We start from the raw sequence: 25,661 nt of genomic DNA, 5'->3' as shown, positions 1-25,661 counted from the left end.
ACTGGAAAAAACCTCGCACATGCAACTCATAGATATCACCACAAATCTGCATTTGAATTATTTTTAACATATTATATGTACATTTATTCAAATATTAATTATGCATGACATCTATGCAAATTTTATTAAAAATGCAGTGGTAGCAGCTATTGATGTCGCCTGTCGTGATGTATTACCACCATTTTTTAAATTTGGTCTATATTCATTTTCTAAAATACAATTTTAGCTGAGACGTTTTTACTGAATAAAGGACAACAATGTGGGAGTTGTGCGAAAACTGGCAGCAAAGGTGCGATATTTTTCAGTGCATTGCTAATTTGACCCCTTCCCAATAGTAGGACTCCTGCCTCTTTTCACTATATGTATCCTGCCTGACGAAACACAATATGTTTCGTACAATATGATTGTCCTTATTGTGCCTTTGAGTTAAAAATGATTACAGAAGGTACATACTCAGTTATGAAATATTTGATTTTGTCATGTAGGATTGACGCAGAAGCATGAAGAAACATTATTACTACCTAATCCAACTATATTGTATTGGGAGTCGTCTGAATTTTAAATAGACGTGACTTATCTTCACTCCAGCCTGACTTGAGTGTTTAACCCTATTAGTGATGAATTTCTGGCATGATTACTTCTGTGGTGCCCTCGACTGGCCTAACTGTCTCCTTCTTAAGGGCTCAACTTGTCGTAGTGAAACCTTTGGTGGTTAATCTGTGACTGGTGTACTGTTACGGCTATCAACAAGTACCTGGAATAACAAACTCTAAATAAGCAAATGCAGAGATTAGTACCTATTTCTGTCCTCAGCAAGTGGATTTTCATGCCTTAGTGGGGATGTATGTGTTGGTACTCAACTACAAAAACTTGTGAATGGAGATGGCAGTTCTCGTCACAAACTTTGTTTCTCAAATTGTATCGCAAGTTGACAATAACTGTACTTACCTTGAACGTATTTAGGCTTTCCTACTCGTTTGCAGATAGACACACACAATGCATGCACACACACGAGCACACACATACCTCCTAAAAGCAGCATCACTCAAAGAATGCATTAATCTTGAAGAAATTAATAATGTTTAATGCTAATGTTTAATAATGTTTATGCAATAATGTCACACAAAGTGCTGGTCACCATTTAAAAGGCCACTAAATCTCAATTGCAGGGTTGCTCTCAAATCAGTTATCTTACAAGTTAATCTCGTCATCTCTGAGCCCTAATGCAATTAAATCTTAGCCTTTCCCTCACTCGCCGCCATTCATCCACTGGATTTAGCATGGCTCATTGCATAACAATGATTAGAGCAATCTCAAACATCAAAATATTTCCCCCCCTTTCTGTGGCATTTATAAAAGCTTTTTAATTCACAAGCTGCGTGTTGTGGTAAGTGGAAATTTTGAGTCACATGATCATGTCATTTTTAAGTGTTTAAAACATTTGTTTAATATTCTTTTTAAATCAATTTTAAAGATCTACATATTTATTACATTTATTATAACCCCTCACGGAAAACTTAAAAAGAGATCATAAATGTGGGGCTCAATGTGTCGATTGTGGTTAATCGGTCTATCCCAGTAGTTTTGATAGATTGCTTGAGATTGTGCGACATGCAGTTAGAACACACACACACACTCACGCACACGCGTACAGACACAGGCACACAACACAAACAAACACAACGGTGCTAAAGCATACTCTAAATTTCACCCAAAAAAAATCTGTTATTATCAGTATTAAGTTTGCATCCATCCAGCCATTATCTTGACATCTTCACAAGGGTCGCTGGAGCTCATACCAGCTGTCTACCAACCTTAGGAAGGGGACATTGTAAACTGGTTGCCAGCTACTCTCAGAGCTCACATAGACGAACAACCATTCAGACTCACAAAAACACCGCAATTCGGAATGCCCAATATACCAACCCTGCTAGGGAACGTGGGAAGAAATTGGGATACGGGCATGGGGAGAACATGCAAACTCCACACAGGAAGGCAGTAGGTGGAATCGAACTCGTGACCTCATTCATAACTGTGATGTGGATGGCCACTGTGTCACCTAAGAATATATTTTTCTTTATTATTTATACCTGTGCATTTATGATGTGAGCTGATGTGCGTGCCATTGTGGATGATTGTGTGGCAGCGTCATTCTACGTGTACATGCCTCTGCCATTTTCATTAGCAAGTCCCGTTGTGTCATAACTAAGGTGTTTATGTGCTCTCCCTATGTTCTCAACAATGAATGTAATAAAACTCAGGTATAGTAGTTGGGTCGTGGTATGTTGAATTATCCATTGCATGGTTTTGGGCTCGTGTAATAGTGGTTATGTTTTGGAGCTACTGTCCCTTTGGAAGAGTAAGCTAATATTGCCATCGCTAACTAGGTGCTTTCTGTTTTCTTGTTGTGCTGAGCTGTGTTAGGGTGTAGAAGGCTCACTGGTAGCTCACCAAGATAACCAAAACGAACAATTGAAAAAAAAAAAAAGACAGATAGTTGGAGGTTAGCTGCTGGAAAAGTAGATCTTGGGGCATCTAAATCTAGGCACCCCTTGATAATGCTGTAGATTTTTTGTTGCATACAACATGGAGAACCGCACATTTAAGGAAAGATTCAAAGTTGCATTTTTGTCCACAGTGGACTTTAACTTTTGAATGTGCAGGTTCACAGCCAGAAGCTACAAAAATAAAGTATTATTTTATACATATGTTCAATGCAAGTCCAGATAGTACACAACATTCTTTGCCAGGAATAATGACTGGTACCACTCCTCAAATACTAACTGCTTATTACCATTGTTAAATTAAAACCTCAATGACAGTATCAATAAAAAGAGCATTATTACATTTTTATATTAATCATAATATTCCATAATCTTCTTTGTTATTGTTTTCATACTGTATTGTGGAGGTGTGTGTAATAAAGAAACAGTTGATGTGTAATTATCTTGAAAGCTATCTATACAGTAAGCGTTTAACATAGCATTTAAAGTTCTCAGGATGTTTGATTTGAGTTGTCGGATTTATATACTGGTATTTTACATTTGTCTTTATAAAGGGTCAACTGTCCTTATTTTAAGAAATCCTGAAAACTTTTTTTTGTTTGTTTTAAATATGGTAACTGGTGTATTTCAACCCCTCTAATATTACTTCAGTAATAAGGTCTTTGTTCTGCAATCTTATTTGTCTAAATGACAAGGTCATAAATGAATAGACGGAACTAATCGCATAGTGCGAAAAATTCAAAGCCAAGCAATCTTCTAGAGCAGATCAAAAGTGTTTCCTGAGCTGGACAATTGTACGATTGTTGCATTGAGCACTCAACAATAAAAATGAACAGATCTTGCATGGCAAAAATATTCAGAGTAGTAAATGATTAGCACCGCCAGTGTACAACACAGCATTTGTAAGGAAAACTAATTTGATATATGTTTCATTGTACAGAGTTTTTCTCAGGCACCCAGTGAACCTTTGGAAGTAGTAACTCTTGGCAAATGACCACTCTGTTCTGACTGGGTGTTTCTCGTGTTGCCACTGTGTGTGCTCTTTTTAGCATGCGGATGTGACCTGGCCCAGGGCGGCTTCTTCATGAAGAATGGAGATTATCTCTGCACAGTGGACTACCAGCGCATGCATGGGACTCGCTGCAATGGATGCGGGGACTTTGTGGAGGGGGAAGTGGTCACTGCATTGGGAAAGACCTATCACCCAGCCTGCTTTGTTTGCACAATTTGCAAGTAAGCTTCAAATGTGGAATATGTGGTTTTTGTAATAAGCAGAAGAACATGTGAATGAATCATCATTGGATGGTACCAAGAAGTACTCTTTTGTCAGTGTACCGATTCAATTTCACCTTGCTCAATAAACTTTAACCACAGGGTCTCGGCCGAGGCTCGCATTGATTGTTTTTTTTCTTTTACTGATTGATGCCATCGCCTTTCCAGACGGCCATTTCCTGCTGGAGACAGAGTGACCTTCAACGGGAAAGATTGTCTGTGTCAGTACTGTGTTGAGCCCATGTCTCCAGGTCCAAAAGACATCCTGGGCGCCAGCAGTAAGTATTTTTTTATGAAGGTAAATGCATAAGAAGACGTTATTTACACAGTGGTATGTAAGTTTGCCTACTTAGTTAGCCAGTTTTCAAGTGTGGCAGATATTAACTAGACTAGCAAAAAAAAAAAAAAAAAAACCCTCTGGTGATGGAGACACATTTTTTCTTTAAATAAAGTAACTACAGTATTTCTCAAAGGACTGATATTAACAAACAATTGTCATATTAATTAACTATACCCTATTAGACTAACAATAAAATTATATGTAAGCGCAAATTGGTGTAACTGCCCTCCAACACTGGCTCAGCAAACACTGGTGAATCCAACCGACACAAATAATTGGCTCGCAGTATTTGCTAATGTGTTGCGCCAGGATCATGCTGCATGTCTCATACTGGTGCAAAGAAACAAGCTCTGCTGATCATGCAAAGCTTGGATAGCTTTCAGTATGCAAGACCCATAGTAGCTTCTATGCACCGAGGAAGTAGGCACTATTCCAGACATGTATGTGGAGCCAGTGAATGACAGGCCCACATAATATTCTTGGCCTAAAGGCCGCAATGACATTACCTCTTAACATCAGTTCTAACCAACTCCAAACACAACAAGCAGCCCCTCCTATGGGTAAACAGCCCACACCCTCATGATCCCCCAAGGACCAGCCCAGCATGCATTAAGATAAGTCCAACAGGCATCATGATATTAAATGAAGACGTCATAGAGAGGGATCACACTGATAACCGAAGGTTAAAGTAATTGTCGATGTCCTCAGGAACAATAAGCATGGACAACCCTAGTCTCATGAAATATCATCTTATTTCTTTCAGCCATTTTTACCAAATCTTCTATTCAAGAACACAATGTTCACATCTGTGTCAATGACAAACAATGAAATAAAATGGAGATTAATGTGTGAACTTAATTGGTTCTGTATTTGGATTAGACTCATTCAGTTATGCAGCTATAGCTAATTTTGTGTACATCGATTATATATTAGTGCGCATAGAACATGTATTACACAAATGATGGAAGGGTCTTCATTTAGGGAGTTTGTTCATGCCTCAGAAATGCCTTTCTAATTTAAACAGGCTTTTTTTTCTGGCAAGAGAAGGGAATTTTCAACCCCTGATCCCTCGCGCTCTAAAATCTTTCATCTTTCTCTCTCTCTACCATTACTGTCACCCCCAGCGGTCTCTCTGTTGGCATTTGAAGAGCTTTTAGACAAGGTCACCTATGAATAAGACATGCTTATTCTCCTCACATCATTGCCGCAACCCCGTTTTGCCTTACGTCTCCAGTGGTTGCAGCTGCCTCTGCCTGGCTTTCATCCTCTATTCATTAAACAAGAGATGACTGGCATTTGCTGTTAATTACTCAAACCTTACACAATTTATAGCATCTGCATGCTTCTTCGATATGGATGTAACATATTTAAAGTGGTGGTGAAAGCCGTGTTCATGATAGAAAGAGAAAACTGTCAGCCTCCTTGTTCTCACCATTTTTAGTCTCCGATCTCGCTTTGCGTGTATTCATTACTGCTATTCAGTGTACAGTCCTCTGCAATGTCCAGATAATTGCTTTTTATTTTTTAGGTGTACGCAAAGTTCACAAGGTTTTCTCAGCCAATACGTCTTTTCTTTCTTTAGATTGTGCCGGATGCGGTCGAGATATTATGAATGGCCAGGCTCTCCTAGCTTTAGACAAACAGTGGCACCTTGGCTGCTTCAAGTGCAAAGCTTGTGGGAAAGTGCTAACTGGAGAGTACATCAGCAAGTAAGTAATGTCCATTGGTTTGAGCTTGTATTCAAATGGTTGCATTTTTTTTTAATCCTCAAGAGTAGACTTTATACAATCAAAGGCTTGGAGCCGATTATGATTGTTGCAAGTTTAAAAATAACCGATAACCAATTCTGATCACAAGATAAGGCAGTATATTGTTTTTTTAAAATATCCTTTTAATTACAGCATTTACATGTGTACTGTGTATAGAGTATCAACAAAAATAATTACATAACGATAATGTGTAAAAAATAAAGGATTTTTGCGATGTTTTAATAATCTTTGACATCCTTAAAAGTTACAGCGATGCACAAGTAAAAACATCAATAACCTTTAGAAGGCATTTAAGAATTGGCCAGACATAAAATGAAAGTTCATTCAGGGAAAACAAAATCAACTTCAGAGAGAGACATAATGGAGGAAACAACTTACTTTAATTAAATTACTATATTGAAATTAAAATTAAAGTATTAAGTAAGTAATACATATAAGAAACTATCGCTACAGCAAAAATGTGTATTAACTCTATACTTTGAACAGTCATCAGTGTGAATACAAGATATAATGTTGCCCCCCACAACCTTTATACAAGATTTAATTTGCGGAACAGATCAATGAAATAAACAATTGCTCAGCAAATGACTACAGCTGATCATCGACCTTGCATAAAGTTGTAAAAATCCGCATTCCTGATAAGAATACGTACACAACAACTGTTGCTGAGTGTACAATGGCAAGCTGAACTGAACTGAACTGCACTGCTTGGCGGAAACCTGGCTGGATATTTATTTATATTCCTGTATTTTTAGCAACTGCTTGTAAAAAGAATGTTCCCGATGTTCAATGCTGACTTCCTTCACACAGGGATGGTGCGCCGTACTGTGAGAAGGACTATCAGATTCATTTTGGAGTGCAATGTGAGGCGTGTCACCAGTTCATCACGGGCAAAGTACTTGAGGTAGGAGACAAAACCATTAGCATAAATGACAGTTGAAGTACGTTCAAAAGTTGGAGAATCTGGCTAACCGAAAGTTGTTCTTTTTTTTTTTTTTTATTTATTTCAAAATGTGGATTTATATAACATGCAGTGAACATCTAAATTCAGTTTGCCATAAATGTAGTTTGTTAATCTGTGTTGTAATCTCTTCAACACGGAGCCAAACGGTCTCTTGACATGAACGTGTTCTGCTAAAAGATTAATTCTGGGTAGATTTTCAGCTTTTTAAAACTCTAAATGCTTGCATACTCAAGCTTGTTTTGCCACCAATTACATAAATATTACATAAAATACCTACTGTGATGTTTCAAAGCCATTATGAAAGTATTTCTAAAGCATCCCAGAAACTGGTTAAAGTCTGTATAATATACGGTAAATGTTATGCTTGTTTGCAAACGTAATCATTCAACGCTTCAGGCATATACAGTAGTAGTATTCCCATCAAGCTTGACTGCCCAGCAGACAGTGATCCAATCAGACAGTGCGTCATTTAATGGTATGAAAATGTTACTGCCAGCTAGCCAAGCTTAGAGTAATCCAGTATTAAGGGTGGACTATATGACAATAGGAAAAGATCTCTGCATCTCCCTCCTCAGCTGCTGCCAAAGCAACAGCGCTGCCAAAGTGATGCCAGGCTGTCGACAGTTTAATCAGGGACATAAGTTAAACATCTCTTGAACACTACTGTCTTGATGAATACCATGCTTCCTAAGAACACTATGAAATATATGTATCATTATCGTAGATCACTACCACCACCACATAAGCTTCATGCCACAGCTGGCTGAAATTAACAGCCTTGATAACGTATGAGTATGGTAAAAAGAAGCTCTCCGACCGAAATATTTTAACGCAAAAATGTCACTATCCTTGATTTTTTTTTCATTCTTTACAAAATTGTGCTATTACTCACATTTGTCATGCATTTTATGTTATCCTGCACTTATTGCACTTGAGTCTTGTTCAAATTTATTTGAGCTCATGCGTCCTATTTTTCGTACTATACGGCACAGGGCAGTCTCAATGAACAGGTCTGTTTCGGGAAATTCCCAAATGTAGGGCACACATTAAGGGTAAAAAAAAAGGCAAATAATGCATGTCAACTCAACATTATTTACATTGCACTTTAAACCAGCAGTTTCTCCATAAAAATTCTAGCCTTTATTTCTCCTTAAAGACTCTAGTCTTTATAGAGAAACTGCAAAAATGAAGACAAATACAGATTTTTTTTTTTTTTTTTTTTTTTTTTTTTAGTAGCATTAGAACCGTTGAGCCATGAAATATTTAGAAGCATTCAATTGCACATTTATTTTTTTCAAGAGTCCAGACATTTAACCTCAGGTACTCATTGATATACAGCATATATTTTTTTCAGTTTTTTTTTTTTTAGGTTTTGCTAAAGGTTCTAAAAATGGCAGGCACCAAACTAATTAATTACTAAAGTACTGGATTACTTTTGGTAATTAATTAATGAGGTAAAAATAGAAAAGGTAATGAAGTATTAAAGTAATCAATTACTTTATGTAAGGAAGTGCTTAGCAATTAATTGAGGAAATTAAGTAATAAAGTAATCTATTACTTTGGGTACTTAAGCACTAGAGTAATCCATTATTTGGATAATTAAATACTAAAATAATAAAGTAATTCATTACTTAAGTAATTAATTTATTTAGTAATTACTTTACGTAATTAGGTATTACAGTAATCACAGGTACTACATTACTAAAGTTATTACTTTAGACCCTCCTTTAGCCAAAATCATGAATTTAAATGTGGAAAAAAATATCTATACTTTAAATACCTGGTTTATAATGTCTGGACCCATAATATTGTAAAAATATGTTTCTGGAATTGAATGCATTAATAAGCATGAACATCATGCAATAAATGCATTGTCACAAGGTCTCACAACATTTTTGGAACAACAGCTCAGCTCACACTACCGTCATAAAATAAAATATAAAATATTGCATAGTGCTTATCATGATGCGCTTCGATGCAGACTTTAATAAGCAGTGCATTTTTGACGTTGAACCATTTTGAACAGCAAAGAGAAATTTCACACGGAATTTACATTTACATACAAGTCTGAATTTAAGCATACGATTCAACAACTAAAACAATCTTTCCTGTTCATGACTGTTTAAATAACTAACAGTATTTCATATTCTCTGAAAGACATTTTGGCTGCAGCTATTGTCAGTCCCTTCGCTGGATCTGATGAAACGTCCCAGGGTTTAGTCGGCTTTGGGGTTCCGAACATAGCTGAGCGAATTGGGATTATTTGGGTTTATTTCCTGCCTCGCTGCTACAGATGTCATTGATCTTCCCATTTCTCTGAAGTCAGGTCTTTTCTTTGTGCCGTGTGTTTTGCAGGCAGGAGATAAGCATTACCATCCCAGCTGTGCGAGATGCAGCAGGTGCAATCAGATGTTCACGGAAGGAGAAGAGATGTACCTGCAAGGTCAGCACATATGTTCTGATGTCATTATCCACACGCCATTTACCACCAGTTATAAAAGCAAGAATATTTGGTGAATTTAACTGTAAATAATACATGAAATGCAAATCAAATAAACATTGAAGTTTTTCTTTGTAGCTTGTACATATCACGTGAGGAGCCAGAATTTGGATCCAGAAGCGGCTAAGACACACAAGTGGAAATGTAGAACGTTTTTATAGAGAAAAAGCCTACAGAAAGCATCGGAGACTGCTTCCCAAAACTAGATGAAGCTGTTTCTGGAGAAATTGTGCGTGAATGCTTCAGGCTGATTGAAAAATTATGGAAGTGTATGGAATGCTTTGAAATCATAGAAGACAATAGAATGATTTGAAATAATATTAAATGGTATTGAACAATGTGGAATCAACAGGAGAAATAGTGAACAATATGGAATTATAAATGATCTTGACTTTTTTTTTGCTTTTATTTAGAAACATGGGGAAAACCATTATAATGGGGTTGAGAGGGAAAGTGCAAAAATATTAAAATGCTGTCTTTTTTGTAATTAAAAAATGTGGTAGGAATAAGCTGAACAGTTTGAAATCAGTCTGGAATCATTGGAAAAATTAACAGAAAAAAATAAAAGCATTTTATTTTTGGCTTTTATTTTGAAATTTTGAAAAATACAGTGGTAAAGACGAGCTGAAGCGTTTAAATTTGGAACTTGGGTATTATATGAAAAATTGTGAAATTACTGGTACTAGCAAACTAGAAATTTTGGCATATTATTTAGACTAAATATGAGATGAACAATTTAAAGCTGGAACAATGTAAATAAGTAAAAAATATATAGAAATTAAGGGTACAAAACTAAAACATAACATTTGATATTCTATTAGACTTTTTCAAAAAATTGTTTATGTTTTGTGGAAGGGGTGAGCTAAAGAGTCCAAAACTGTAACGGTAGGAATGAGTCAAAAAGTGAAGGTAATCTGATGTATAGTGAGAAAATGATGGGGATTTTGTGGATTTAAAATGTGTGAATTTTTGGAATGAGAAAAAACAACCGGGAATGTGTCATTCATTCCTTCTACAGTATATCACAACATTACGTATTTTCAACATACGCTTATGGTCCAATCGTCAGATTTGAGTAGAATTTCTCTCAAGGGAGAAACACGTCAGCAATCCTTTTCCAGAATTGCGTGACACTTAAAGGAGTCTAAGTGCTTAGACTTAGGAAATAATCCTTCCATTGTGTTTTTTTTTTCCAGGATCAACAGTGTGGCATCCTGGCTGCAAGAACACAACTAGAACAGAAGAGAGACACAGGGAGCGGGTAGGATTCTGCTTGTTCCATTATCCTTGTCTTAACCCTGACTGAAAGCCCTTTCTGTTCAGGTCCCATGACAACATTCTATGGGAATGGAGACCATTTCTGCATGTGCAATGAACAATTTCTATAAGGACACTCCTTTGCTAAGTGAAGAAGCTTAGGATTTAATCACATTTGGCTTGCTGCACACTTTTTTGACATTGCATTAGTACACCTGAACATTATGCTGAGATTCAAAAATGTATTAAAAAAAGGGAGATGAAACCAATGATTGTTTTAATAATCAATTAATCTGGCAGGTGCATTGTTGATTAATAGATCAATTTAAAAAAGAAAATCATCCCTTCATTAAAAAACATCAAAACTTGTTTTTCAAAGTGACATGTGCGACAATGATCTTTTATGATTCATTTACTGCTTTGATCAAGAGCGTCACAAAATTGGCTATAATATTAATGGTTGTTTCCCAAAGTAAAAGCAAATGCTTGTAAATGTCTTGTTTTGATTCAACAATATGTTAACCAGTCTCCTTTCATATAGGACAAAAGAACTCTGAGAATCTTCACTTAAGAAAGGCAGAAATTCTGAGGATTTGGACACTTTAGGTCTCTCAACAAGTGGTTTGAAATAATGTTTCAACCAACCACTTGCAAACCAGTCGAAAGCATTTTTGGATGAATTACAATATGCGTATGATTTGTTAAACTTTGAAACCAAATCTGAAGTGGTATCTTAATGGGTACTTTATTTTGCAACTCCAGGAGATACATTGCATCGCATCATCTGTTTTATTTCTGGCTTGTCACGGGCACACCTACAAGACATGTGATTGACGCCTGCTCTCATTGGTCGATGGTCACGCCAGGAGCCAATCACGTGTTTTGTAGGAGATTGATGATTGATGGATATCCGGGCAAATTAATATACACAATTAACATTTAAAGTATTGCCACTTTGGCTGCGTCATTCATCACTGATCATTGATGTTATATGTGTACCTAATGTTTTGGCCGTTAAGTGCATGCAGGGGCGTCGTAAGGTGAAAACAAAAAGCTGTATATACTTTCCCAAAATAATACAGCAATGTTGGGGCCCAAAATACAATTTTTTTTCACTGAGACCCAAATCACTTGCGCCGCCCCTGAGCAACTTTGTGACATTTGAGTCGGACTGGAGAGAAACAACCCCTGTGTGATGTCCTGTGAACCCCTTCTCCCTTCCTCCACAGCTACTGCCTCCGTCCCTCTTATTCCTTCAAAAAACAGAAAGGCAGGTACTGTATTCGCTATGGACTGCGAGGTGCACCATTGTGTTCCACCATACACATAGTTGACAGGGCATTGTCTGCTGCCATCTGATGGAGAAAGCTTACAGTGCCCTCTCCTTGTTTCCACATGCACTCATTCAGAATAATGACGAATTTGTCTTCTATAAAAGGCCCATTAACCCATTAGGTTCCAAGCTCATTTGATTTTAGCGCATTCAAGATTGTTGCTGTCATCCAAACAGTTCATTTTTCATAAACCGGCAAAGGCAAACTCTTCGACGCACTCATTCACTTTGCACAATTGCAAATGAATGACCTCATCGTGAGTTGACACGGTGAAAAGATGTGAAATTGCTTCGCATACTTCCCGAAACATAAATACAGGGGTTGCAAATCTCTGCCATCACTCATGCTCATAATGGCTAAATGATGTCGCGCTGGAGTGTTTTGGTTGATAATGCAGTCGGTGAAGATAACCTGCCCAAGTGCTTTGACTAAATGTCCTGTTTGTATGCTTTTCCCTCCTGCAGCCAACGAGATCGTCATCTGAGAGTATTTGTTCCAGACCTGGTTCAAGCATACCTGGCTCACCGGGTCACACAATCTATGTAAGACATAGCACCCTCACATACCCACTGTATGCACTGTATGTCTCTGAACGTGCCTTTTCTTCCCTCTCTCTGAGTGCCAAGATCCTTTCCTACCCCGTACAAGTAATTGTTATAATTACTCAAGATGGGAATGCTTTTACATCAGCAGTATCTCTTTGCTCATGTCTGTGTGTGCATGTTTGTCTTTATTTGTCTCCTTAGGCAAAAGTAGACAATGAGATTCTTGATTACAGAGACCTAGCCGCCATTCCAAAAGTCAAAGCCATTTATGACATTGAGCGCCCTGACCTTATTACCTATGAACCTATGTACACCACCTCCCTGGAGGAGAAAGATGAGAGACGCGAAAGTGTAGGAGAGGTAAAGCGGACTGCATGCTTCTCCCCGTGAATGTGTGGCATCCTTGTGCTCTTGTTGAACAGCAAGAATGCAAATACAAAGCTGATCCTCTGTTTTGTTGTCAAATGTGAATTACTCTGGTTAACATTCTGAAAGAGTTGTTTTTTTGTCAAGATTACTGGTGTACTTTCTATGTCCGCTAATGAACTTCCCCATCCCTTACAGCTCCTCAATGCCAGGAGGGAGCGCTCGCCTTTGCCTGATGAAAAGGTGAGTTGTATCAGATCCTGCATCAACCATTCATTTTCCGTCCTGCTTATCTTGTTCAGGTTCGAAGGGAAGCTAGGGAGTTAGGAGGAGAAATGTACACAAACGTCCTGGATCCTCTAGGATAAGGCAGACAAAAAAAATTCACACTTTCAATTCACATGTGCTAGGACTGTGGGCGGAATTTGCCTCCAGACTACAGATTTAGTGTTGTTTTATTAATGTCCAGTGTCCTTGGGGGTATGGAAAGGTATTTACACATAAAATGTATTAATGTTTTTTATTCCCCAAACTAGGATTGGTGCAGCAGCTCAAATGTTTCTTGTTATGAAGTGCTATTGTGCTCTCCTTAAAGTGAGGCTCAAGTCAAGATGTTCAGTTTTTCACCAACAATCTCATTTTATGTATATTGCTTATGTAACTTATGTAGTTTTTTAAATGAGAAATTATAAAGATTATATTAGCGTTCAATTTGATCAACTGACAAATGACAAAATGCACCCCGGAAATGAACATCTGGCAGCAACTCCTTCTATCTTCAAATCACACGGGCATGATGTGGACAAAATTTGTTCATTCAAAAACATTGTACGTACATTGCTCTCATATGACAGATAACACGAAATAATAAAATTAAAAAAAAAGAAACTAAAATGATTAATAACTGAAATGTTAACAAGGCAGCACTTTCTTAAACCATACTCCTCTTCTTTCCAGTATTTTAGAACCATGTCTCCAACCCTGTCCAATGAGGTGAGCTGTTTCATCAACCTTCATTGTCTTCTTACATAGCATTCTAAGTACATAGTACTGTGTAAAATGTCACCTGTAAAATTTCATTTTTTTTACTTCCCATATGTATCTTTGTGTATTGTGTATGTCAGGGATGTTATGACAAAAGAGATCGCATTCTCCAGAGGTCCACCAGTCAGGGCTCCTTGGGCTCACCTGTTTATAATCGCCATGGTTACACCCCTACTCTGTCACGGTCCCCGCAACATTTTCACCGGCCAGGTGAGTCCTTTGCGGATAGTCCATGCACACAATTGTACTGATGATTTGTAATTAGGTAAATATACTAGTCTAGTAATTTTGGGTTCTCACTTCCTGTTATGATTTTTACCACGTTAAAAGGAAACCACTGAAATTGACTGGTTGGGTGTTATAGCTTTCTGTGATTGATCTGAAAAACATAAGTGTGTCATAATCCCATAGCAACCAGGCAGCCAATTTGCCTCCTTGGCATGACACTTCCCTTCCTTTAATTGTATATATAAGATTACATCTATATTTGATTTGACCTTGCTTCTGATTTCTTTGCTCTTTTCAATGCCTGCAATCTTTTTCATTTCCCCCCTCACTTTTTCAACCTCTATCACTCTCCCACAATTGGCCACTCTGGCGGCTGCTGGTGGGGGTCGCGTTCCCTTCCTCCCCGCAGAAGTTCTGACAGGCATGCAGAAACTCTGCTCTTCCTTGTGCAGTAACAGTGTGGGCTCCAGAAATAGTGACTCCCGCCCCACCTCCCCTTTTAGACACCACTTCCTCCCCCATAGTCAAGGTAAGACCCCTACCCAACAACCACCACGCCTGTCTCACTCCCCCAAAGAAAGCACATCAACTCCATTTCAGCCCGGGATGCAACCTCATGTGGGTTTCATCTGTCATTTTGGACTCGTCAGCATGTCTCAGTCAGATCGTGCCAGCATTCATGACACTGGCGCCACATTACTTCAGCATAAGCAGATAACAGGCTCTTGGTGTTTGTTTATTTGCTGTTTGCATGCCATTGAAAGGTTATATTCATCCCTTTCGGCTACGGAAGAAAAATTATACGATTTTCCACATGAGATATATTACCATTACTTTAAAATCGTAATGTTGTGTTGTGTAAGTTTACATAGCGGTAAATGTTGCATTGTTGGAGGCCTAGTATTTAGCAAGCAGTCATGTAAACGGAACAAATAAGACTCGTCTCCATAACGTACCATGACATAACTAACATTGACCTTAAATTCGCCCTCTTTGTCCATTTGCGTTGCCCCATTCACACTGGTTTCCCTTATGCATTTTTGTTTACATTCCTTTTTTGGTTCTTTTCAATGGAGGCACTGACCCATCAAGTGGCCGGAGCTCCCCTCTCCCACTTCGGCCCGACAGCCGGCCGGGTACACCGCCTATCTCTCTGACCCCTAAACATTTTCACCTCCCAGGTAGGAGCCGGAGCACACCCTGTCGCTGCTCATCCATCCATCTATCTATCTATCTATCTATCTATCTATCTATCTATCTATCTATCTATCTATCTATCTATCTATCTATCTATCTATCTATCTATCTATCTATCTATCTATCTATCTATCTATCTATCTATCTATCTATCTATCTATCTATCTATCTATCTATCTATCTATCTATCTATCTATCTATCTATCTATCTATCTATCTATCTATCTATCTATCTATCTATCTATCTATCTATCTATCTATCTGTCTGTCTGTCTGTCTGTCTGTCTGTCTGTCTATTTGAATGCTTGCTACATTGCTTTTTGCATTGCTTTTCATCATTTTATTTCAAACATAGAAATTAATTTGAGTTAGGATCTGTGGGAAAAACTATTATATGATAATTCTATAGTAATATACAATTTATGTATTGAATGTTGGTTATGTGCTTAAAAAATGCTGAAAGGTATTTAAATGGATTTTCTATATTTGACACATTTCAGATCAGGGCAGTAACATCTACAGGAAGCCTCCCATCTACAAACAATATGGTACCTTTTCTTCTATTTACAGTTTCTTGTCTCATCTGAATTGTGACTAAATACTGATGTGAGTGATTCATGAGTCAAAACGTGTGAAATTTTCAATGTCTTGTGTTGAAAATGTTTTATTTAAACTATAGTTACCCACTCTCAGTGTATGTGCACTGTTTGAAGTCTGTCTCTAATCGACTTCTACCTCACCTGCAGCATTTATCCATCAGAACAAATACCATAATGATCGGAACCTTTTTACTGATACCTAATGGTTTATAATGCGTTACTTTTGCCGGTAAATCAAATGGAACGATAGGGATACAAGTTATGTTCAATACTTACTAAAGGGTTGGGGTATTTCACATTCAATTGAGATTTTAAGACAGTCCAAAAATGCACTAAAGCTCCTTCAAGTCATCTTAATTTGACCTTCTTAACCAATATAGATTATTCAGATTCTGTTCTTTTGGCAGAACAAATAAACTTTTTGGCTTAATTATAGTTTGAATGGCCACTGATCTTATAGAGAGACTAAAAGGGCCACAGAATAGCATAGAACTGGATGTCCTTGAATTTTTTTCTTGAATCGCAGTATATCTGTTGTGAATTTTGCCATTTAGTCTCTGGTTAGAGGACCACTAAAAGGACTGGAACACTGAAAGTTGGTCATTTGCATTCATATGACCAATGTTCTCCTGTTAAGAATATAATACTTTTTAAGTTCTTCTTGAATCTTATTGTGTGTAATGTAGTAATTCCAAAAATTACAGCATTTCTAACTCAGTTTAGCATCAGGCGACGTAATCTTTTTGACCATATAAGTGTGGTTTATAAGTCTGAAGTGACATCTTCTGTACAGCGACAATTCCAAGTCCTACCTATGAATAAATAATCGCTCACTGTCACCTACATGAAGCTGACTCTATGAAACTTTTTTTTTTTACTTGTCCAGTAGAAGAAATGCTTTGCTTTGTGTAGGCCATACGTTGCTCTTACGTTTAAGCTATGTGGTTGAGCCAATGTCACAAACGCTGATAGATCAGTTGCCATGGTTACCAACCTATATACAGCTGCCATAGCACGCCAAAGCAAGTCGGCTGATGACATCATCAGATCTGCCACCTTCCCTGCTGCCCATGCTCCCTCTCCAGATGACAGCTCACTGAGCGAGGGTGATTGTTGGCCCTCCTCTAAAGTTCTATTAGGTACAGTCGGCTCCTAATGGGCATGCTTGCAATGCAGCCATCTAGTGGCACAATTCTTCCAACTAATTCTTGTTCCCCCTGGAGCTGCTCTAAATCCTTTACTGCACCCTTGCTTTGCTTTCAAGCATTCTTGGAATCTGACACATTTGTTATCGCGCTTGCCCGTAAAGTGCTATGTTTCTTTTGCTGCCACCATTTTTTTTTTTTTTTTTGCTTAAGGTAGCATCATTTGCCCTCTTTATTGCATTATACCAACACAATAAAGCCACAAATGGCTTAGACAGAGATAACTGAGACTGACTTCAAACTGACATGTGTCCATGTGTCTTACATCTGTGCTGTTCTGTGTGTTAGACGTGCTGTAAATCCAGGGGAACATGATTGAAGTCACCAAAATCAACATCACATCATGTCAGCGTACCCAAAGATAAAAAAAAAAAAAGTCCCGTTTGTCTGTCCTGTCAGCTCTGTCTCACATTTGTGTTCTTTTTTTTTTTTTATAACCCTGTATGTGATTTTCTTCTTTGTTTGTTTTCACAATGTGTGGAAATAAGTCTTTTTTTTCCATGTTATTTATAACTTGTTGTATGTCAGTTGCAATGCCCAAATATGTTTACCTCATGATATCCTTCTGCAGAAAGTGACCGTACTCTGAAATTTCTTATATTTTTTTGGGTGGGCTGTATGTGGATTCAGGAGGTACAGAGGGGAGAAGACGATCCAGAGAAGAAGAGGAGGAAGATGCCTTGAAAAGAAAGCAGCTTCAGGAAGAACACCTCAACAAGGTCGGTCAGATAATGAAAAACCATACGGTAATTAGATACTCTACTTTGTTTTGTATTCTGAATTGCCCTGTTTGGAATGAAACTTGACTGAAAAATGTCTGTATTTAGATTCAGTCAGGCTTGGGAAAGCTAATTCTCAGGGAGGAGATGGAAAAAGAGCAGATTCGGGAACGCCAGGCAAGAAGTGTATCTGCTCAGCGCTATGACACCAAGCAGGATAATGGGGATGCAGGTAGTGCGAAGCATCCATGTCTTTTCACTGAATTCAGCTATTTCTGATTTGATTTGATGTTTGCAGTGGATAACATTTTCTTTGGAACTTTCAGATCCAACTTCTCCAACTAGAACAAACTCTTTGCCTGGATATGGGAGGAATGGCCTTCACCGGGTAAGTACACTTATCATACTCAAAGCAATCTTACGTGTAACGTGTGTAGAAGACGTGTAGAAGTTTCATGTATGTCCCATTGTTTTTACAATGCAATTATACATAAAATAGTATATTTTTCGGACAATAAAGTACACATAAATAATTTAATTCTCTCAGAATTTGACTGCGCTTCAAAATCAGTTGTCTCTTATGTATGAATGAAGGAGGTTTGACTTGCTGTACTGGTTTGTTTCTTTTAAACCTGCTGCACTGAAGCCACTTTTGCTGTTGGTGTATATCAATCTTTTGATCCACCACAACAACACAATGTATCTGAATTTAAAAAAAAAAAAAGTTTTTACTGAAATGTTTAGATGAGATTAAAAAGAAATTAATTACATAAACCAATCATGAATCTGAATTAATTCATCACTTTTTAAATTTTTTTTGGGCAACACTACCTTATAACTATCTGTTATATATGTAAATTTCCCCAAAACATAGCTTATTCATGGAGTCTGTGCCTTATAATTCGGTGCATTATATTATCCGAAAAATATTACACATGGTTTATATGTTAAACCAAACTAAGCAGATTTCCTCCGCCCCGCAGCCTCAGTCAACAGATTTCACGCAGTACAACAGCTACGGTGATATGTGCGGAGGAGGCAGAGGTGAGCACAGCTACCAAAACATGTTGCACAATCAAATTTCACAAGAACTGTTCCTTTAGTCGAATGTTAAGATAAAGCTTTGCTTGAGGTTGCCGTGCATTTTAAACCCTCTGTTTAACGGTGCCCCCAATGCAATGTGTCATCGGGGACATGTGTTATACAGTAGCTAGTACCCTGACAGGAAACGTGACAGCAAAACCATTAACTGTGAGTCTCATTTTCTGTCCCATTTTGTCCTGCAGAGTTTCAGGTATGTCCCCCATCTGCTTTTACACATGGCATGCTCCCTCACTTGGCTTCACAATTTCGCTTGCAGTAGGCATCTTGCTCCGAATGCACACTCTCCACTTGTGCTACATGCTTGCGTCGTTGTCGAACATGTTGTTGTATTGTCATCTCCTTGTCACCTACAGGGCATGCAGTCAGTTGAAATGCACTGCCCGGTAGTTGAGCAACTGTATTCTACGTGCAAATTGCAAGCATCACCTCATGTGTTGTTTTGTTTGTCTCTATACCGATGTCATGACCCTAGCTAAATGTTAGATTTCAGCATTGTTTATTTTTTTTCCGTCAAAATTCACCTCAGGGACACATAAACATAAACTGGAATAACAACTGCCCATCTTGAATACTAGGATCCGAAGCGGTAGTCAAGCTCCTTGCTCCATCCAGTGAAAGTGTGCCCAATGTCCTAAAACGACAACATACTCATGCCATTAACCCTGCAGCCCACTGCAGTCCTGCCACTATATTATATTTGTTTATCTTCTATTCTTTAGCACATTAAGGATGGCCGTGCAGCACTTGCAAGGATGGACAGGGGAGTATCTATGCCTAATATGTTGGAGCCCAAAGCAAGTACCTTCTTCTTTTTGTACTGATGGCAACACTGTGAACAACACTATATGGACAAAAGTATTGAGACACTACCTTTTCAAGTGCCTAATAAGTCAGGGTTTGGACTTGACTACTCCCGGTAATTGTCCTCTTGAATCTTAATAGTGCAATGGATGAAAAGAAAAAAAAAAACCTCATATAGTCTGGAATATTTTTTACAGACCATTTAAAAACCCATGTGCCACGATGGGTTCGGGTTGGGTTAGGGTTAGGGTTCATGGTGCAAGACCACCCCCAAAATTGGATTGTTTTGCCAAAAACAACCTAAAAAGTCAGAGGTCAAATGAACCTAAATATTGGGTCAGTCCTTTTTTGGCCCGTAATTTGGTTATTTTAGACCTAACTGTTTTTAAGAAAGTTCCTTGAATGCTAAAATGGATATTATTTATGTTCCTTTCTTTAGGTACAGTACCAGTCAAACATTTTAAAATACCCATTATTTCAGTGATTTTTTTTTTTTAAATTATTTCCTGAGTTGTAGAGTAATACTTAAATCTTGAGTGATCTTATGAAGAAAAAAATGATAGGATTATTTGGTAAACAAAATATGTTTATCATAAGAGAATATGTTTTATACTTTTTGCCCAGAGAGCAGCCACTTTTGCTCCGAGAACAGCATTGCAAATTGTGGTATTTTCTCCATCAGCTTAATGATGTGGATGATGCTTAATGGCGTGAAATGACTTTCAGGTTACAGGTGTGCATCATCAAGAGCCAAAAGCTTAAATGTCTTACCGGATAATCTATAGGGAGTTAAACTTGGAAGTGTTTCTAAACATTTGACTGGTACTGTACAGTGGCAGTGTTAGCTATGCATTTGATAAAATGTGAAACTCCTCAAACAGGGAAAGATGTGGGAGTAACGTAAAAAAGGGTGAAGATTGTTTTCGAAAGAAGGCCCCTGTCACCATTTGTACAGTCTTATATAAGACAATTTAAAAAAAAAAAAAAAAATTGCAAAAGAGATGCAAGAATTTGTATTTACAGTACTGTGGAACCCCCTTAAAGTTAAACCCAAGTTGTTCATTTAGTTGTTCCAGCTAAATGGCAGCAGGTCGCTCGAGAGGAGACACACGTGTACACACCCACAGAAACTGCACTGTGTTTTTCCCCGCTCAGAATGTTTTCAAACTTCTTTACTTGGTCCCCGATTGTTGTTGTTGTTGTTTTTTTTTTCTTTTTTTTTCCAAGGTGCTTTCATCTATTGCAGCTCAGGATTGTGACGTTTGTCACATGTTGCAAGTCGAATGAATACAATCTGGCCGTTGAAGTCACATGTCTAAAGATTGAATACATGTCTGATTTAGGACCACATACCCAAGTGGCCAGGTCGCATTTGAAAACATCGGCTGAATTGTTCACATGGATGGGGCAAAAAAAATCTGAATTGGGTCACTTCAAGCTGCATTGTGAAGGTATCCTTTTGACTACTGGGGATGGGCAAGTATTGATTCCATGTCTTGGTATTGAGCCAATATGCAGCCATATTTCAAGGTATTGGTACTTGCAATGGCAGTTGATACTAGTATTGGCAACTTTCTTGGCGCAGTTCTGCGATTGCAAACTAGAAATCACAAACTGGGAGGAATGAAGATTGCTATTAATTTCAAGAAATTTAAAGGAAAATGCAATAACAAAATAGAGCTTTCTTTAAAATTAGCTGTCATTATGTTTTGTGGGCAAAATTTGTGCCTCAAAATTACTTGTAGTATAGATACTTGTTTTGTGGGCAAAATTTGTGCCTCAAAATTACTTGTGGTATAGATACTTGGTATACTCTAGAGTACTTGTATGGTATTGGGCTGAAAAAAGGGGGTTTCAAACAAGAAAGGTATGTGTAAATGTTATTCTGCTCACCCATAACCCTCAACGAAATAAGCGGTAGAAAATGAATGGATGAATGATAATTTAAATATCATAAAACAACTCATCATTTGAGAGAGAACAGAAAGTAAAATCAAATGACTCAAATGGATTTCCCTGAAGAATTTATTTCTGATCTTTTGATCCAAACCTTTTCGATGTTTTAAAAGCAGGAAAGAATCCCATCAATTCTTCTGCATGCCAAAAAAAGTTGGCCATGGTTAAATGTGTGCTGGAACTGCTTGAGGAATACCCCTTTCTGTTCCAACATGACTGCACAAATCAAGGCCCATAAATCCATCCTTATATGTGTTTGGTGTAGAAGAACACCATCAAAAGCCCTCGAGATGAACTAGAGCAGAAATAATGTAATAGCCAGGCCCTCTCTGGCCTGCAAGTGTTCTTCTGGGTAAATGGACAAAGATACAGCCATACACTCCAAAATCTTGTGCACTTCCAAGCTAAAATTGTCAGGGGTCCCAATACTTCTGTTCATATATTGTATGTTAAAAAATGTACTGTACAGCAAACCGACACCGACAATACAGTTAGCTCAAAGCAAAGGTTTCAGCTACCCTATAAACAATTTTTTTTGACACATTGCAAAGAGGTTTGTTCATAGATAGAAGCGCGGGATGGAAGTAATAGTGCAGGGACATTGTATCTAGTTCCCAAGTTTGACAAGTTCCAGATTTAACATGCTGCTTTTCTGCAGTCACTTTAGTGCTTAGCATGCCGGCTTCTTCATGTTCATCTGCACATAGCTTTGATTTCTGGTGGCTGGATACTGTATGTGCCATACAGTGAAGAACCAACGCCTATATCTCATCTAAAGCACTCATTACCACTGTAGAGTACATTGTAGATGAGGCGTACCAGCGCCACAAAAGATGTATTTCAAATCCAAACTTTTTCCCCCCTTCAAAGACTAACACGATTCCTTCAGCCTCTTGAGAGACTGAGGGGATTGCGAGCATGCGCGTTTGACATGGCGAAGCAGCTACAGGTTTTCTTGCTTCTATGTAGTCTCCACTCTTCCCATACACTGAATGAAGCAAATACGGCAGGGTCTCTCTGGAGATACGGTGCTTGATTGCTGATACGCCTCATATCGAGGAACGCGATCAAAATGATTTGGGAATTCAACCGCCTTGTTAGCTTCAGACTTGGCTTTGTCAGACCTCTACATCGAAGGCTCTGGCGTGCTGTACTCAGAAGAATCATTTCCGGTACTGACTCCCCTAGCAAGCTGGACTCATCAGAAGATATTCGTGTACTGTAAAAGCATGTGGACCAAGCATTAAGAGAAATTCAAGCTCACAATTTTGTACATCAAGGTGGTATTGTAATTTGGGTTTGAAATATATCTTTTGTGATATTTGTTCTGGAACTTTTCTGACAAAGCCCATAAGGATGAATTGGTCGGAAAATTAAGAGAAATGCTAGCACGTTGCTAATCATACACATTGCTACGATTTTGATTTGCTGCTTCCTTCTTGTACATGTAAATTTAGTTATCCAGGTTGTAGTTTAGTCTTCCATGGTGAACATTCTCGTGTGATTTACCTGGCCAATTCAACGGATTTTTTTTTTTGGAAGACTCATATACCACAGAAGGGCGAATGTGTCCGTAAAAGTGGCTGCTGTTTTGATCTCATCGGAGTGTGTTCAAGGCCGCAAACATTTGCCAAAATTTGACAGGGATTGCCGCAATGTAGCCAGTGATCGCCAGACACAAGGAAATTTTGAAGATGCCATTAAACATAGCTTGGGAATATGTCAACAGCAAAAGAGTCTTGTTGGCCAAAAAAAACAAATAAAATCATGGCTGCTTCAAGCTGAAAAGTTCATGTGTTCACTTGTGACAATGGCCCTCCTGTGTGGAGTTTGCATGTTCCCCCCTTGCCTGTGTGTGTTTTTTTACAGGTGTTCCTTTTTCCTCCCACATTCCAAAAACATGCTTGATACTGTAGGTATATTGGACACTCTAAATTGTTCTTACGGGTGTGAGAATGAATGGTTGTCTCCTTCTTTGTGCCCTCTGATTGGTTAACAACCAGTTCAGGTTGTGTAGGTGGTTACAATAATGGATTGATGAATGAATGAATAAAACTGTTGCAGAGCATTTGGCAACCTTTGAGGACATTTTGGCAAATAATGGCGATCTTGAACAAACCTTAACGAGATCAAAACCACCGCTACCTTCGATGACACTCACCAACCTTCACCCATCCGTGGGATAAGGGCTTAGAAAATTATTATTGTTATTGTAGCAATACTATACATATTATATATGTATTGTATTCCTATTAAACATATGAAAAAAAATTTAGTCATCAATTTAGTTATAGGCAAAATATGAACTTTCTCCTAATGTAAATGGCTAAAATTCTATAAATTGGCCTCAAAATAAAATACCATCCTTACGTACCTGTGCCCACCTATTGTCTCTTGATCTTTTGCATGTTAGCGAATTCACACAAAAGCACCCCAACAGTTTTTCCCCAACAAAACCCAAAAGGACTGTTTCCACTGTCAGTCAACCTCCTGTCACATAGCTGTTCTCCTGACGAATCTTCCCTTTGTCACAATTTCCAGCACATCCACATACAGTTATTGTTATTTAGTCAAAGATGCTAATGCTAACACAACTTGGGTGTGTGACCCTGTGCACTGACGAGTGTCTCCTTCTGAAGGTGTATCCCTATGAAATGCTCATGATAACCAGTAGAGGGAGAGCTAAACTGCCCAGGGATGTGGACAGAACCAGACTGGAGGTATCGGTGTTTGCCCGCCATTTATGCAAGATTTTCAAATTTTGTGTAATAGCCTGTTACACGAATAGAGCAATTAGCAGGAACGTTCACTGCTTCTCATCATTCTTGCAGAGATCATTGTATAATGGCTTTGGTGCTAACCCCCACCTCCCCTCCTTTGTTGTGTCCCCTTTTTTAGCGCCACTTAGCTCCTGAAACGTTCTTTGACATCTTTGGAATGGAGATCCAGGAGTTTGACAGGCTTCCCCTGTGGAAACGCAACGACATGAAAAAGAAGGCCAAGCTTTTCTAACGCTCGCAGCAGCATGCATCATGTACACTCAAACAGACCATTTATGAGAACAATCTAGCTAGAAGTGGGTTTGTTTCCTTACTATTTTCCCCCCTTACAATCTGACATGAACTCTTTTTGCTCCGACACTTCCTGAAACTGTGAGCGGAACGGTGCGACTCATTGGATTTGCGCAGGAAACTCGTAATGTAGACTCGATTTCACGTTCGAAAATGACAAAGAATGAATGAGAACAAGGATTATGATATTTGTATTGATGGCGCTTGTTTTTTCTTGCTTTGCTTCCTTCCTTTTTATGCTTGTTGCTTCCTGCTATTTGTTGCTTTTGACTCCTGTGGAACTTTGTAAGTGCAGTAGAACCTTATGGCACCACAGAATGTCCACGCTTGTAGCCTGAACATATGTCTGCTTTCCTTTGCTTGGACTAAAATATATTTGGTCCAAAGGTTGCATCAATTGGCTCAGTGAGTCTTTGAATAATACTGTAGAAGTAATTTAAAAAAAAAAAAAGTCACTGGGAAAGCAGTCAACCGACTAGCCGTTGAAACAGATTTGCTGCCTCTACATGGTAATGATCTAAGCATCTACACGAAGCCTTCATCTTGACTCCTGGACATGCCAGCTTCATTTTCATTAGCCCATTATAAAGAGAAAACGGCACTCTTCTCAGGCTCTCTGAAACATGGCCAGAAACTTACCCTTTACATGTGTTGGATATATACATCTAAATATATTTTGTTGCCATACCCAATTTACAATAAGAAATAATTAAATAGTACACCTAATGTAAGCAAGCCTGTGTTTGAAAGTTTGTTTTTCTTTTTTTTTTTTTTTACAGTGACTCAAAACCTACACTGCCGATTGTTGTTGTTGAAAACGAAGCCAATAAAGCTTTAAATCACCATGAATCACACGATCCCCAGCTATACCAAAGCTACTCACTGC

General features: G+C 38.2%; 1 protein-coding gene across 16 annotated transcripts in view; it reads left to right on the top strand.

Moving 5' to 3' along the window:
* LOC148420231 (actin-binding LIM protein 1-like) overlaps positions 1 to 25,632 on the top strand; it is a 46,078-nt gene extending 20,446 nt beyond the window's left edge. For 2 of the 16 annotated variants that reach the window (XM_088421371.1, XM_088421370.1), the window contains exons 3-23: positions 3,554 to 3,737; positions 3,945 to 4,054; positions 5,699 to 5,825; positions 6,696 to 6,789; positions 9,205 to 9,292; positions 10,546 to 10,610; positions 11,836 to 11,880; positions 12,405 to 12,482; positions 12,687 to 12,845; positions 13,050 to 13,094; positions 13,809 to 13,844; positions 13,976 to 14,105; positions 14,533 to 14,652; positions 15,200 to 15,304; positions 15,821 to 15,868; positions 16,924 to 17,058; positions 17,755 to 17,843; positions 17,952 to 18,075; positions 18,170 to 18,231; positions 18,827 to 18,887; positions 19,130 to 19,574. In XM_088421371.1, the coding sequence (XP_088277497.1) occupies positions 3,554 to 3,737; positions 3,945 to 4,054; positions 5,699 to 5,825; positions 6,696 to 6,789; positions 9,205 to 9,292; positions 10,546 to 10,610; positions 11,836 to 11,880; positions 12,405 to 12,482; positions 12,687 to 12,845; positions 13,050 to 13,094; positions 13,809 to 13,844; positions 13,976 to 14,105; positions 14,533 to 14,652; positions 15,200 to 15,304; positions 15,821 to 15,868; positions 16,924 to 17,058; positions 17,755 to 17,843; positions 17,952 to 18,075; positions 18,170 to 18,231; positions 18,827 to 18,887; positions 19,130 to 19,206 (1,982 nt within the window). In that variant the 3' untranslated portion in view covers positions 19,207 to 19,574. Of the gene's footprint in view, positions 1 to 3,553; positions 3,738 to 3,944; positions 4,055 to 5,698; positions 5,826 to 6,695; positions 6,790 to 9,204; positions 9,293 to 10,545; positions 10,611 to 11,835; positions 11,881 to 12,404; positions 12,483 to 12,686; positions 12,846 to 13,049; positions 13,095 to 13,808; positions 13,845 to 13,975; positions 14,106 to 14,532; positions 14,653 to 15,199; positions 15,305 to 15,820; positions 15,869 to 16,923; positions 17,059 to 17,754; positions 17,844 to 17,951; positions 18,076 to 18,169; positions 18,232 to 18,826; positions 18,888 to 19,129; positions 19,579 to 19,666; positions 19,742 to 24,343; positions 24,425 to 24,602 lie in introns of those variants that run through there. The other 14 variants (XM_088421375.1, XM_088421359.1, XM_088421367.1 and 11 more) reach the window with 14 other exon arrangements.
* The last annotated feature ends 29 nt before the right edge of the window (positions 25,633 to 25,661 follow it).

Source organism: Hippichthys cyanospilos, chromosome 8 (assembly GCF_059441005.1).
Source record: "Hippichthys cyanospilos isolate Australia breed blue-spotted pipefish chromosome 8, RoL_Hcya_1.0, whole genome shotgun sequence".
Lineage (NCBI taxonomy): Eukaryota > Metazoa > Chordata > Actinopteri > Syngnathiformes > Syngnathidae > Hippichthys > Hippichthys cyanospilos.
This window is presented reverse-complemented; position numbering and strand designations above follow the sequence as displayed.